The following is a 14,596-nucleotide window of genomic DNA, read 5'->3' on the forward strand; positions in this document are numbered from 1 at the left end:
TGCCTGTTCTCTTCTGCTTTGTCTGCTTCTCCCTTCTTCAATCAAACCAATTTCTCTTCTCGTCCTCAATTACCATTATGTTAATATTTGTTTTTACATTTACATTTCCTCTCCTTTTCTGATATTTTGCATATATCCTTTTGATTTCCTTGATTTCCTTTTGATCATGACAAACAAATGCAGGCTGTCTGATCTATTTTTTGTTTGTTTTAGGATTACTTTTAACTTTTTTTTTCAACAATATGTTTTTTCACTTAATACAAGCAGCAGCAGACATCAGTTCCTCCCACCTCCCTCCAAAATGTCCAAGTGGACAACATTTAAATTAATTTTCTAATAAAAGGAGAATGAACACAAGATAAAATAGTAACAATAATAACTACAACAATACATATAACATCTACAATTATAACCAGGGTGGAAGTAACCAAATACTCAAATTACTGTGAGTGTGATTTTTTTTGGGGGTACATGTACTTCTGTGCTTTTCTAAAAACATTTGGATTGGATCTATGGTAATTTTTTTGTTTGTTCTGTTACAGTATCAGTATCATTCATTAATCAGCAATCAATGAGCCACATTATTATGATACATAACAACCTTTTTTTCTGAATTGCAGCTCCCAGTTTACAGAACAGAAGATATTCCTCCGTCGCCAGGATTCACTCCATGACTATCGAGGCTCCCATCACCAAGGTAAGCTGATTCAGCTCCTTGATGCACAAACTGTTGTTGCTGTGTTTTTTCTTCAACTAGCCATTTTTCCCTGTTTCGGCCATAGGTGGTCACACCGACCACACGGAAACTGTCGCTGTTACATTGTTACTTTTTGCCCAGTTGTAGATTCATCTTGGTTGCCTAGCAACTATCATGTCCCTGTCAATAAAACCTCACAAGTGGTCTTGATTTCCAATTTGCCAACATTGAAATACAAATAATTAATTAATTAGACTCAATTAAAAATAAAGTAGGGGAGACCAGAGATGGAGACACTTTTAGTGACAGCGCCTGTAACTCACAGAATTTTTGTGTTAAAAGCTCTCAAAATTTGAAACAAAGTTCCCTTATTTATTACAAAGTGATGGTTCTAGGAGGAAATTTGTTAAAATTAACAGTAAAATAAGATGTTTATAGTCTTATAAAATGCATTTAACTGTTTCTCACCCTGAGTGGATTAATCAAAGATTACTTTTGGATTTATTGTTCCACACAACTAATCACAGTTGTTATCGGTGGATTTTTTTTTTTTTTTTTTATCTCTGAATTCTCCCTGACTGTGCTGTTATGACATGAAGGTGCTCATAGCAACAGCAAGCCAGGTCAGGCTGCAGACACACACTATAGACAGAGTATACAGTACATCACATTGTGTCACTCTGCATCCTGCTGCAGGTCCTGTGACGCTCTGGTGTGTCTGACCAGCAGCTTTATTTAGCCGTTTTGCCCCAGACTAGATTTCTCCAGCATCACATGCACATCTCCATGACACATGCACAGAGAAAGGAGCACTCTGTTAACAGCGTGTCTTGCAGAGGACTCTTTGTTCCTGTGTTTGTATGCAGTATCTGTTTGCGCAGCAGAATAGGGACTTTTCTTTCCCCTCCTCCTCAGGTAATAAACATCATCAACGCAGCCCAGGAGAGCAGTCCGGTAACGGTAGCCGAGGCTCTGGATCGCGTGCTGGAGATCCTGAGAACCACCGAGCTCTACTCCCCTCAGCTCGCCTCCAAAGAAGATGACCCCCACACCAACGACCTGGTCGGGGGACTCATGAGTGTAAGAGGCAGCTTAGATATACAGCTCATTGATAAGTAAACGTGCTTGAAGCTCTTTATAAGGAGAAGTTAGAAATACTCTTTTTAATCACATTGCAAAAATGTTCTGACCTCATGCATATGAAATTGAACATTGCATTCTTGTTGAACCAAGAAATTTTTGGCTTCCAAAATCAAATCAATGGTGCCAATCAGAGCGCCAACAGAGTCTTTGCTTATGTTTTACTTTTTGATTTGTTGAATAAGACTTTGAGATTATGAGGTGAGTCACTGCACGAAGATGTTTGTCAGAGCTGATTGCAAGTTTTCAGATCCATCAGCTGACTGCAGAAACTTTCAGCAAGGTTTCTGTGTACCATTTTCTAGGCATATTCTTTATTATTGTTAACAAATCCCATGAAAGGACCAAAATTTAAACCTGACTGTGTATCCAAAACCTGATAAATCTTACTCTTCTGTGACACAGAGCTTCATTGTCCCCCAAACTACCGAGAGACATGTTCTTTCATTTCCATGAACACACGCTGTGGTTTATTTTGAGTCAACCCCCTCATGCACTATCACAGTCACTATTTATTCCTGTTTTCACTAGAAACTACTGTGTCCAGCGTTTTTGGAAAATTTCTGAGCCGTTTTTAAAGATTCCGATTATTTGTGAGCTATTTTTTTTTAAAGATTAACATCTTCAGAGGAAACAAACGGGCTTGAGGCTGTGAGCCACAGACAGGGTACAGATAACACATTGTTGGTTTTTGTCCTTTCATGTGGTGTGTTGACAATAAATAAAAATGTGTTTTGCAGAAAAATAAACTAAAGTCAACTCAGTGTTTTTCTACAATTCATTAAACCATTTTTTTTCTCTTTGTCCAGGATGGTCTGCGGAGACTCTCTGGGAATGAATATGTCTTTTGCAAAAGTAAGTTTTAAAGAACCAATGAATTACTGAATAACAGTGATGTAACTAATGATAATGATATAACTGACAACATGACTCAATATGGTAATAGTAGTAATTCAATATATGTAATACAATAAGTACTTTTTACTGGCTGTACAACTCGTATACTTTGATAGTACACACAATAAATCATCCATAAACATAGCATGGTTTTGCTAGTAGTGTAAAGCCACTGCAAAAACAAAAACAAGATTAAAGGAAGGCTTCAACATTTTGAGAACTATGCACTTTTTCTTTCTTGGTGATTAGTTGATTAGTTTGTCATAAAGACTGAAAAGAGGGAGAGTCACCTTAGCTGACTCTGTCCAAAAGTATCCCAAAGCTTGCAATCAATATGAACACAAACAGAAATGTCAAAACAACAAATTGTGGTTTTACAGTAACCAACTCCCAGTTCTCTACCTCAGTGTATTTATGAGTAAACTGATTAAGTATAGGTTGAATGAATATTTAGTGCACATAAATGAGTAGTATCTTCTCATCTAACTCTGGGGGGACATTTCCCAAAACGTCACATAATTCCTGCAGTTGACAGATTAATTTCTGGACACGTGTCCTTTTCAACTGGTTATATTTTGTAAAATGAGAGTACATCTACGCTGAAGTGTCCGCCGAAGAAATGTGTGATTCTTGATTAACTGAAATGGAAGAATTACCTCATTGATGCCAAAACAAAATAGAGAAATAGTCATGAGAAGTGAGTCATGTATTCAGTTTTGTAATTTCTACATTTACATACCGTGTATGACCCAGTGTAGTGGTTATATGATCAAATCGTAAGACAGAAGAGGAATCATAACAGGTTGATTCCACTGAGCATGGTACCTCTGGGCTACATCCTCCACACAGCTGCACGCTCCCACCAGCAGTGTTTCAGAAACGTTTCAGCAGCATTTTGCCTGCCTGATTATTTTGACTTGCTCAGATTTAGTTGATTTGGGCTTCTTGGCTTTCTTTGTGTGCTTCTACCATGGATAAGTAGGTTAAATAGTTAGTTTCTTTTCTGTCTTCATAATTGCGGGTCTACACAGGGTCTTTTATTTTGAAAATTAACCAGATACTCTCAACTTTTTATGTGTCTGACTTCTTTCCTGCTGTCAAAAATAGACTCTGTTGTATTTGAAGCGGAGTGGAGAGCTGCTTCGGTGACGCTTCAGGGCTCAACACTAACTTTTAAAAGTTGCAATGAGGCATCAGCCTTTGGTCGCCATTTTTAGTCACCTTATAGTTTGATTAATGAAGGTTTGTTACAGTAACCTGTGGTTCTGTAGGATGTGCCACCTTGAACTAGTGGACTTGGCGTGTCACTTATCGAGGTGACTTTTTGTGTTTTGTTCAGGTTCATCTGGTTCGTTGTCAGCTGAATCAATTTGCACATTTGGGTCAGTTGAACTTTTCACTCCCCAGCCAATCCACAGTTAGTATAAACTTTTTTAAGCAGGCTAGATACATTGTAAGATGAAGGCAGAGTCAGTAGGATTTGTCTGAGCTGTTCCTAAATGCATCAGGAAGACAAATACTGATGGTTTGGATTGGTGAAATGTCCCAAGCACAACAAAACAATGAGCAACAATAAGGAAATGCAGGTAGAGGGCAGGGTCTCAGGCAGCCATCACCACACACTTCTAGTGGATCATAAGTGACACATAAAAGGGATTATTTAATTTGTCTGCATGTTGTTTTCTTTAGGAAAAGAAATTTGCAGATTATATCTTTAATGTTGGTGAGTTAAGAACAGGTAGGAGTTTGTCTTTGCCTGTGGCCTTCATCATCACAGAGATTATGGAACATGAGCTCTGCTGCCTTGACTGAACCTCATGAATAAAAATATTAAGTTTAAGCTTGTCATTGTGATGAAAGAATTACAATGAGAGTGAATTCTTCCATCTGAGTTTATTATGTAACCTCCATTATAATGATTAAAGTCATAAGGACACTTAACTGAGAGAAGATCTCAATCAAGCATCTAGTTTCCAGGAAACAGTGTCCTCTTAGAGCTGCAGCTACGTCGGCCCTTATACAATTCTTTAAACAATCTTATCACACACCATCTTTCTTCCACAGATTTACAGAGTGAGACACTCAGCCAGTATGTTAGCACATGTACACAGATATTAAAGAGCCAAGATTGGTGCGGCCATTTCTTATTTATCTGTGAAATCCTACACAGAGCTCCCTCACAGTTTGCCCCTTTTATGGTCAAATCACCTTCAACCGTGTGTCTGTGTGCGTCTGTCTATCTGCTAGATATGAGCCAGAGCCAGCTGGCTATCCCAGTCACCCTGAATGACGTCCCTCCATCCATCGCTGAGATGCTGAATGATGAGGAGTGCTGGGAGTTCAACATCCTGGAGTTGGAGGCGGCTACACACAAGAGGTATGAGGATGGTGGAATCAAGGCAGCCAGAATGAGGAGAAAGACTGCCAACTTTTTAGGTTCAGAAAGGACAATTTATTGCTTGCTGCATGGTAATCATTTCATTTAGTTATCAGTCCAGCAGTTCCCTGGATTTATTGGTACACTAGTGCAGTGCCCATCTGAAGGGGGCCGACTGCCTGCAGTGTTGTCGAGAACCCCTCATCCAATGGACTTCACATCCAACATTGCACACACTTGGGTCCTAAGCAATACATCTGCTAGCTGTGAAATCAGTTCCATGAACTTTTTTTTTTTAATATGCGGAGGACAGTCATACACACGTTCACAGGTTCCCTCCTTTACAGTTAGATGATGCTGCTACAGCGCTACCTCTTGGCCAAAAGGCACCAAATTGTCCGTTCACTCAGTCTTTGTGTGATCTCTTACAGACCACTGACTTACCTCGGGCTGAAGATCTTCACGAGTTTCGGCGTGTGCGAGTTCCTGAACTGCTCGGAGGCCACGCTGCGCTCCTGGCTGCAGCTCATGGAGGCCAGCTACCACGCCTCCAACTCCTACCACAACTCCACGCACGCCGCAGACGTGCTGCACGCCACTGCCTACTTCCTGCGCAAAGAAAGAGTCAAGGTTAGAAGAAAAACACACATTTGGAATGACTGTGATTCCCGCAGCATTTTCCTAACACATGCAACAGCTCCAGAGTACAACAGGAATGTTTCAGACACTTAACCAAATGCTTCTACAGCTAGATGAACATTAACATAAGTCATACCCATACTGACGTCCCCCTGTGTCTCTGCTGTTTACTTCAGAGCAGTCTGGACCAGCTGGATGAGGTGGCGGCCCTGATCGCAGCCACGGTGCATGACGTGGACCACCCGGGCAGGACCAACTCCTTCCTGTGTAACGCCGGCAGTGAACTGGCGATCCTCTACAACGACACAGCCGTGCTTGAGAGCCACCACGCAGCGCTCGCCTTCCAGCTCACCGTCCGAGACAGCAAGAGCAACATCTTCAAGAACACAGACAGGTCAGTAGTAGCTTGTAGAGAAGAACAGAATAGTGTGTGACATTATAATCACTTGACGATCCAAATCTTAACTTCATCCTTTCCCTGCTAACAGGAATCAGTTCCGAACATTGCGCCAGGCGATTATCGACATGGTGTTAGCCACGGAGATGACGAGACACTTTGAGCACGTCAGCAAGTTTGTGAACAGCATCAACAAGCCGATGGCTGCAATAGAAGAGACCAGCACAAGCGTAAGTGTGGCTTGGTTTGTCATATTTTTAAAATTTTCCCAGAAAAGACTGTTACACTTTATTTTACAGGTCTGTTATTTCCTAATGGTTTCTTCAAAGTTTCCTGGAAGAAGCAGCAATTTTGGAAATAAAAAAACACTAATAACGCTCGTTTTGGCAGATTGCTGATGCTGATATATGCACATATCTGTATTCCACCTAATTGCAGAGAACAAAAAGTCTCTCCTGGAGTGGAACTATTATTCCTACATTATCGTGATGGCTCGCTGGCAGATGCAGACATAAAATACAATGCTTTCAAATTAAACGTGTTCACTGAGCAAATTAAGAAAGCTACTGCTGCCAGTTCTTTTTCTCTTTGTTCTGCACAAATTCGTTGCAATGATTAGGATGACCAAGATGGCCAATCAGATTTGCAGTGTCAAAGAAATAATTGCAAATAGCAGCTTTACTATTTATTTCGGACACTTCAGAAAAACCTCCACGCTGCAGACATACAGTGCTCGTGTCATTTAAGTGCCATCTCATCCGCCTGTCATAACAGTAGAAATGTTCCATTTTGGGCAGATGCCGACATCATGCAGATGTTTATGTGTTGTGTCTTTCCTGCAGAGCGTGAACAGCGACTGTGACAGTCAGGCCAACATCAGGAACTCTCCAGAGAACCGTCTGTTAATAAAGAGGATGTTGATCAAGTGTGCAGATGTGGCGAACCCCTGCAGACCACTGGAGCTCTGCATCGAGTGGGCCGGACGCATCTCTGAGGAGTACTTTGCACAGGTGTGGCTCTGGACGAACACTAATGCAGCTCAGTTTAATAGAACAATGCAGTGAAAAGGAAGATATTTTTGTTTCTTTTGATCATTTTCATCATTTGCACAATTTAACTCATTGTTGGCCTCTCACAGTCCAGATTTAACTTGAGTGTATGTTGTCACTTCATTGTGATGTGTGTGTGTGTGTGTTAACCTGCAGACGGATGAGGAGAAGAGACAAGGGCTTCCAGTGGTGATGCCGGTGTTTGACAGAAACACCTGCAGCGTGCCCAAATCTCAGATCTCCTTCATAGACTACTTCATCACTGACATGTTTGACGCCTGGGATGGTGAGAATGTTTTCTGTTGTATACTCTGCTGCAGTGTGTTTGCATACCTTTGTGTTGTCCTGTGTATGTAGCGTGTTTAGTCATTTCCTTTTCCACTTTAATTCCACGCAGGCTGGTGTGTTCCTAAAATAAAGTCCTGTACATATTTACCGTTGAATCTGATTGTGTTAGAAAAAGGTCACAAATCAGACTTGGGATCAGACAGGCCATTTTGCAAACTTAAATATTTCCTTTCAAAGACTCTAAGTAGTTAAAGTAATCAGATTGTGGAGCTTCTTCTCCTGCTTTTGTTCTGACCATTGCCCTGCTGCATGTTTGATGTCTGCTCTCACATTAACAAATGAACAGTGTTTCACATTGTCAAAGTGCTAACACTTTTTTCTGTTACTCTCTCTGAAGTCTCTCAAGCCTCCTCCTTTAGTCAAAGGAGTTTTTGTTGCTCTTACAAAATGAAGTTAAGAGGTTCAGCATTAAAGTTTTGGAGAAAACAGTCAGATTAAGCCAGAAAGTATTTCTCTAGAGCATTTTAACAAATATAATAGATAATAGAATAGAAACATGCTTCTGAAATTCATACTTCTACTAGCTTTAACCTTACATACTAGTTTGACTAAAAAAAAAATCCTCCTATTAGCTTTTCTGGGAGCATTTAACCACATCATCAAACACTACAAAGTGCAAAACAGACTTATATATAATTATACTTACAGACATATACTTTATATTCTTTGATATTATTATAATTAAGAGTCAAATGACAGATGAGGACAGGAGACATCAGCCAGTGCCTTCAAACTCCTGAAAGTCAACTTGACAAGCCAGCGATTGTTGCAGTTACAAGTGTGCAGGGAGGGTCAAGCTTGTGTTAGTCACAGCCCCGCGCTCGCATCAGAAATGGTCCTTCACGAGGATTCTTTTCCACTCATGGAAACTGTTCTATGCTCTCGTATCATGTGCAGATGCCTGGCTTTTATGTGAGCGGATATTTACACTAATTAAAAGCCATAGAGCTCCGTTTCTTTTGACTGTTTTCGGTGCAGCTGACATAACATCTCCTTCAAAGAAAAAAACTCTTTTTAACGCAGCGTTCAAATACTGTTTTGGAAACTGATTACCATGGCAGCAATGGATGCTTCAAATCCTTCAGGACAACCCAAAACTAAAGTATTGGACAAAGCCCGAGGATCAACAACGTTAATATGATTCAATCTGAGGGCAACATACAGTACATGTTTACAAAAGTTCATGGCAAACCATCTATAGTTACAGTAGTTGTTCAGTCTGAACCAAAAATATCAACCTGCTGGTTGCATCAGAAGAAAACATCAAACTTTTGTGCCAAACTCTCAAGCAGATACAGTGAGTGAAATTTTTGACTTGACAGGATAAGTCTGGGGATCACCAAAGTCATTATAATGCAGCACTATGGTTGCAAATTTTGTGCGTTTTCCTTAACTGGTAGGTGGTGAAAAAAGGTAAACAATCAATAATCAATTAATTATTAAGATGCAAAACACACTCTTCTTAGTTTAAATTTTACTTAATCAATTCTAGCAGCCCATTAATTATGTGAAACATTTATAAAGCGCAAACAATTTAAATTAACGGAATAAGAAAATTAATAAAGTTTTCCCTTGAAAGTCCTTTTCTTGTCCACCTGTTCTTTTCCAACAAATGGCTGAAAACAGTATGAAATGATATTTCATTACTGCCATTTCTGGACTAACAACACAGACCAGACAAGACTGTGGGTACCTGCGAGCACCTGGGAAATGCTACACAAAAAATACATTGTCAGTTAATACATTTTTACATTTTTAATCATTTAAATTCTTAATAGTGATTAGTGATCATACATTAACACTCGTACTCAGCACCATGAATCCCAGATCCAATCCCCATCCAATACTTCTCAAGATATTTTACCTCATGATGGCATCAGAAGAAACATCACTAAAATCACTAAAGTTGTAGTTGTAGAGAGATTTCAGTCTGGACCGACTGACTGATCAGCTGCTAAATTTACTTTTGAGACAATCAATCAATCAATCTTATCAACAATTGATACATTGCATAAAATAGTTCCCTGGAAACACACGTTGATGAGTGTTTCCAGTTAAGCAGAAAAACAGAAGTAGATCTCTGAATCACGGCCCACATTTCTGATTTGTTCAGCAATTGAAATAGACTGAATGAAACAAAACATCAATTCAGTCAGACCATCAGGATGAAACAGAACTTCATTACATGGTTTCTTGGCCAAGTTGCAGGACAGGGAATTACAGGAAAGGGATGAGAAGGAGCAGGAGGAGGAGTTAGGAGAAGTGGGATAGGGATAGTGCTCAGAGCTTCCCATTCCCACTGAATTTCCCTTTTCGTTTAGTCTCCCCAAGAGGGAACTTGTTTACTGTCAACACAGCTCTGATGTCACGGAAAGATTCCAAATGCCAGTGGGACAGAGAGAAAAGGCGAGGGCGTCAGGGGAGGGGAAGTTGGGAAAAATGGTAGAGACGAGTAGTTCAGCGGAACTTCACTTACACATAAACACAAAAACACACACGCAGCCGCTCTCAATTCACCGGGGTCACCGTCGGGGTTGTTGTGAGCTCCAGAGATGCAGCATAGGTCATCAACAAACCGGAAACGAGGATGTAAACAAACACGGGGTCATGAACCGAGAACACACACTCTGAGAGAAACGCACAGAGACCTTTGACTCCAGCAGTGCTTTTATGTGGGAGCAACACTGCAGAGTATACATAACATTCACCACTGTACATGAACCGAACCAAACAAACAAACACGCACATCTTCTGCCTGTTGGCTCATATGGAACTGTGAAATCGGTCTGTAATGATAACAGGAAGTGTCTGATTGGAGGTGTCTGAGTAGTTGGCATTTCAGCGCAGTCGTTTGTGTTTATTCTTGGAAAGTCTGTCATAAAATAATACTGAAATGCCATTTGTGCTCTGAAAGTTATTGGTAGCTTACTGGCCCTGAAGAGATCCTCTCTTGATGTGATTTTAATGTATCTACAGTCTTTATGGTGGGTTTAGAAAAGTGCTCTATAAAGACTATCATCATCAGTTGACTTACTGTTTCTGCTCGAGAAATTTGTGCTTAAAAGACTATAACTTAATATGACTAACTCAGACTGATGAGGCCTGTAAAAATATTTTGCACAGAATAAAAAGTGCTCCACACAAGGAAGCAACTTGATAACAAGTAGCATAAGTTTCCCCACAAATAAAACCTGCAAAATGACGGTCTGTAAAAATCAAAGCAAAAAAAAAAAGATATGACCAGCAAGTGCATAAAAATGAAAGTTAATAAAACAGATAAAAGAATCGTAAACTGAATAATTTGGGGGTTTCTGACTGATATTTTAAGATGTCACTTTGGACAGCAGACACAAAAACTTTAGTTAATCCTGTCACTCACTTCGCCTTTCATGCTGCCATTGCAGATGGCGGTTGCAATAGTTGTGGTAGTATTGTGCAATATTTAGGATCTAGTCTAGTGTTTTGTGTCACCTAATTGTGTAATTCTACACCATTTTGCAGTATTACATCTCCTTCAGTCAAACATGATGAGGCTACACATCTGTCTATTTCTTACTTGTTTGTGCGATGTGACCCTTCGCCATGATATTACTGCCCACTTGTGGTGTGACATACTAATACTGAAAAAAGACAAATAAGTGTCTCAAAAAAGAAACAGGAAAACACCCATATTGGCTCCAACAGCAGCCCAAACATGTAGTTGGAACTTGAAAAAAAAAGTTTTTTTCAATGAAACTGACCTTTTCTGTCTCCCCTCAGCCTTCGCCAGCCTGCCTGGCCTCATGGAACACCTGTCGGAGAATTACAAGTACTGGAAGAGCTTGGACGAGATGAAGTGTAAGAGCCTGCGTCCTCCCCCTCCTTCTTGACCGATTCCTCGTCGCCTCCTCTCATCCATCACTCCGAGCAGGGCGGGACAGCGAATGCAGCCCTGCGGCGGAACAATTAGTCTCTTCAGCTGTGATTCGACGGCGCCCTGTGCCCTCCCAGGCGACCCCCCTGGACACGTTCACGGCCCCGACACTGGGCAATCTGGGACCGAGAGCAGACATCACTGACTGATGGACACTGAGACGTTGTTTCGATCTCAAATCACAGCCTCTTTTCTTGCGTGGTTCTTGGTGGAGGTGGTGTTCTGCCAGTGGAGAACAGGTTGTCATTTGAGGGCCTCTGTCAACTATGGACCTGTTACGTATTCCTGATAGCACCCGTGTGGCCCTGATGGCTCACCTGACAATCTGCACCGTACAGTGTAACACACCAGAAACCTGCACTTTAGCTAATCAAGACATTTTCAGTTTGAGCTAATTCTTGCTACTTTTGCTTTTTGCGTTTTTTTCTCGGTTTTCTTCAAACAAATCTTTTCATTCTGCATCTGTTTATTGCTGTAAGATAAATAAGATGGTGAACAAAGCTAGAGGCACTGACGAGATGGATCTGGGCAGGCTTTTTCGGCGAATGTTTGTGCACTTAAAATTGCCAACTTGTAAAGGTGCTCAGCTGGAATTATTCATTCTCATGAGCTGTGATACGGTCTCCAGTTTGAGAAACTTTGACCTACGTCTGGGACCAAATCCTTAGCAATCCATGTCCCCTGTTGGAAGGGTTTTAGAGAGGGGACCTCCAGAGACGGTTAGCCAAGTACCAGGGTCCAATCAGAAAGAGAGAACCAGCCAGCACACAAGTTTTCTAAACGTTCAGCCCCCAGAAACAGAGGTGACATCCAAGAAGGGCTGCGTTTGTGATGATTGCTGGATTTAAAGATCATGTAGCTGGTGGTGAAATGTCTTCACCCTAAAATCTACTGTTATGGTAACTTTCTCTGCATCATTGTCCTTTTGTGCACTGTGAAAGCAGTCAGTGTCAGACCTTTATGTCAGAACAAATGGAAGAACAGAATTGCACTGTATCAGAGCTGTTTTTAGCAATGATCCTAACAAATAATATAAAAATATCAGACGTTACACACATAGCTTTGTGACACTAACTGTAGACGTTTGCACCTAAATAAGAAACAAGTCTGACTTGTGAGTATCTGAACAATAGTACAAGTGTTCTGTGTGAAGTGGGGCTCAAACTAACGATTATTTTCATAAATGATTAGTTATTTGGTCCACAAAAATATGAAAAATGTTTCCCAAAACCCACTGTGAGGTCCTCAAATGTCTTGTTTTGTTCACAACCTATAGATATCCTCTCTTTTAGAGAGAGAAGAAAGCAGAAAATATTCACATTTTACAAGCTGAAATCAAAGAATTTTGACTTACAATGATTAACGCATTATCAAATTAGTTGCCGATCATTATTATTAGCTAATATAACAGCTCTAATGTGAAGCTACACTGACTGTTGTTTGATGCACAAACCATGCAACACTTAGTCGTTGCAGCCTGACAGATGTATGAAGGAGCACAGGATCCATGTTTGGATCCAGCTTGTAAAAACAGCAGCTGCAGAGCCAGCATGTTGTCTGCTTCTAACACTAATCAGCTCCGGCTCCCACATGGTTATTGTTAAAAAACAGTTTTTACTGTATCGCAAAATCCTGCAACTGCAATTCACCTTGCAGTCATTTGGCTCTCTTTTGTAAGAAAGCTGCAGATGATTTTCAAATTATTTGAATTCGGAGAAACAGACAAAAAAAAGGCCATCATGGTCAGATGATGAGATCTGTATGATGTGTGCGCCCTCTGGTGGCTACATGGGGGTGATGCTGTTGTGGCACAGAGTTATTACCACACTGTGACTGGGAATAGAAAAGACAATGATTTGTCAAAGTCAGCATTTAGCTTTAATACTTGAGAACTGAACCAGTATCATCGCTTAGTTAATGCATCTGTGTATCTTTCAGAGCGCTTTTCTTAAATTTTAACCCATGAAAGTGAAACAATATTGGAAAGCTCCATTTCTAGCAACACACTGAACACTTTTGATATAACTTCATAAAGAAAATTAAATTTCAAATGGTAATTTGTGGTTACATTTGCAGATATCCACCAACTATCTGAGCTGTTTTGGTGAAATTGTCTAATTTCATTATCACGTATTGCCAGTTCATGTCCCTTCTGAATGATGTCCACAAGTGAAGGAGGAAGACATGTTGCTGTGTGTGTGTACAGTATGTGTGTTAATCCTGGAAGCGCACATTTTACAGTATTAACCAAAGGCACAGAGAGGTCTTTACAGGTGCCTTATTCTTTGGTCATCTTTACACAAACAGAAAAGTATTTTTTGGTTGAAATAGTTCCTCCTCTCCTCTAGAGAAAAAAGACAATTACAGGAAAAGCCATACGTGATTTAAATATTTTTAAAACATATGATTTTATGTTGCTTTACGCTCTGTGCTACAGTTTTGAGTTAACTTGGTGTATCAGTGTTCATGGCTCTGTCACGACGGTCCTGACTTTTTTTTTTTGTACATCTATGTAATGAGATTTTTTAATAGACAGAAACTGAATCAGGTGATGTTGGATCAGATGTGAATTTCACTTTTCGTTTGTAAGTTATTGGTTCAGTTCAATTTAAAGGTGCAATATGTAAGAAATGACCCGTCCTAAGCTCCACCCCTTTTTGCTCTGTGCTCCAATAACAGCTGAACAAATCTGTTACCTCAGTCAGTTTTCTTCTTTTCCTGTAAAAGCAACATTCGGTCACTTCTCGAGATAGCTAATGTTAGCAACAACTGTCTAGCTAATGGCCGATGTAGATTAGCTTGTGTTTTGCTAACATTAGCTAACTAAAAGATGTTAATTTTACAGGTCCCCCAGCAACTTCTTTTAACCATCTGCTAAATGTGGTTTCCTTTTCAACATAGCCGAGGACATGGCGTGTTCAAGTACAGGAAAGGAGAAAGCTACCAAGTTACGAGGTAATTTTAAATGTTTTTAAACCAAAATTCTTACATTTTGCACCTTTTAAAGAGACTAAACTGGTCACATTCATGTATTCACACTGATATGTCGTCATTTTACTGATGACCAAGGTCTTAATCAACGCCTTAATCTTGTCATGTCTCAGTGTTTAGGTCTGTTATCGTTGCAATACACTGTAAA

The 14,596-nt window shown here is 40.2% G+C and overlaps 1 protein-coding gene across 1 annotated transcript in view; it reads left to right on the top strand.

Moving 5' to 3' along the window:
- The window catches only part of pde8b (phosphodiesterase 8B), a 57,351-nt gene extending 43,335 nt beyond the window's left edge, over positions 1–14,016 (top strand). The window contains exons 13-22 of the mRNA XM_084746167.1: positions 621–697; positions 1,613–1,777; positions 2,647–2,692; positions 4,982–5,111; positions 5,543–5,741; positions 5,927–6,144; positions 6,239–6,377; positions 6,990–7,157; positions 7,353–7,482; positions 11,304–14,016. Coding sequence (XP_084602293.1) covers positions 621–697; positions 1,613–1,777; positions 2,647–2,692; positions 4,982–5,111; positions 5,543–5,741; positions 5,927–6,144; positions 6,239–6,377; positions 6,990–7,157; positions 7,353–7,482; positions 11,304–11,413 — 1,382 coding nt within the window. The 3' untranslated portion in view covers positions 11,414–14,016. The remainder of the gene's footprint in view (positions 1–620; positions 698–1,612; positions 1,778–2,646; positions 2,693–4,981; positions 5,112–5,542; positions 5,742–5,926; positions 6,145–6,238; positions 6,378–6,989; positions 7,158–7,352; positions 7,483–11,303) is intronic.
- Positions 14,017–14,596: the final 580 nt, after the last annotated feature.

Source organism: Lutjanus erythropterus, chromosome 20 (assembly GCF_056507025.1).
Source record: "Lutjanus erythropterus isolate fLutEry1 chromosome 20, fLutEry1.hap2, whole genome shotgun sequence".
Classification (NCBI taxonomy): Eukaryota; Metazoa; Chordata; class Actinopteri; order Lutjaniformes; family Lutjanidae; genus Lutjanus; species Lutjanus erythropterus.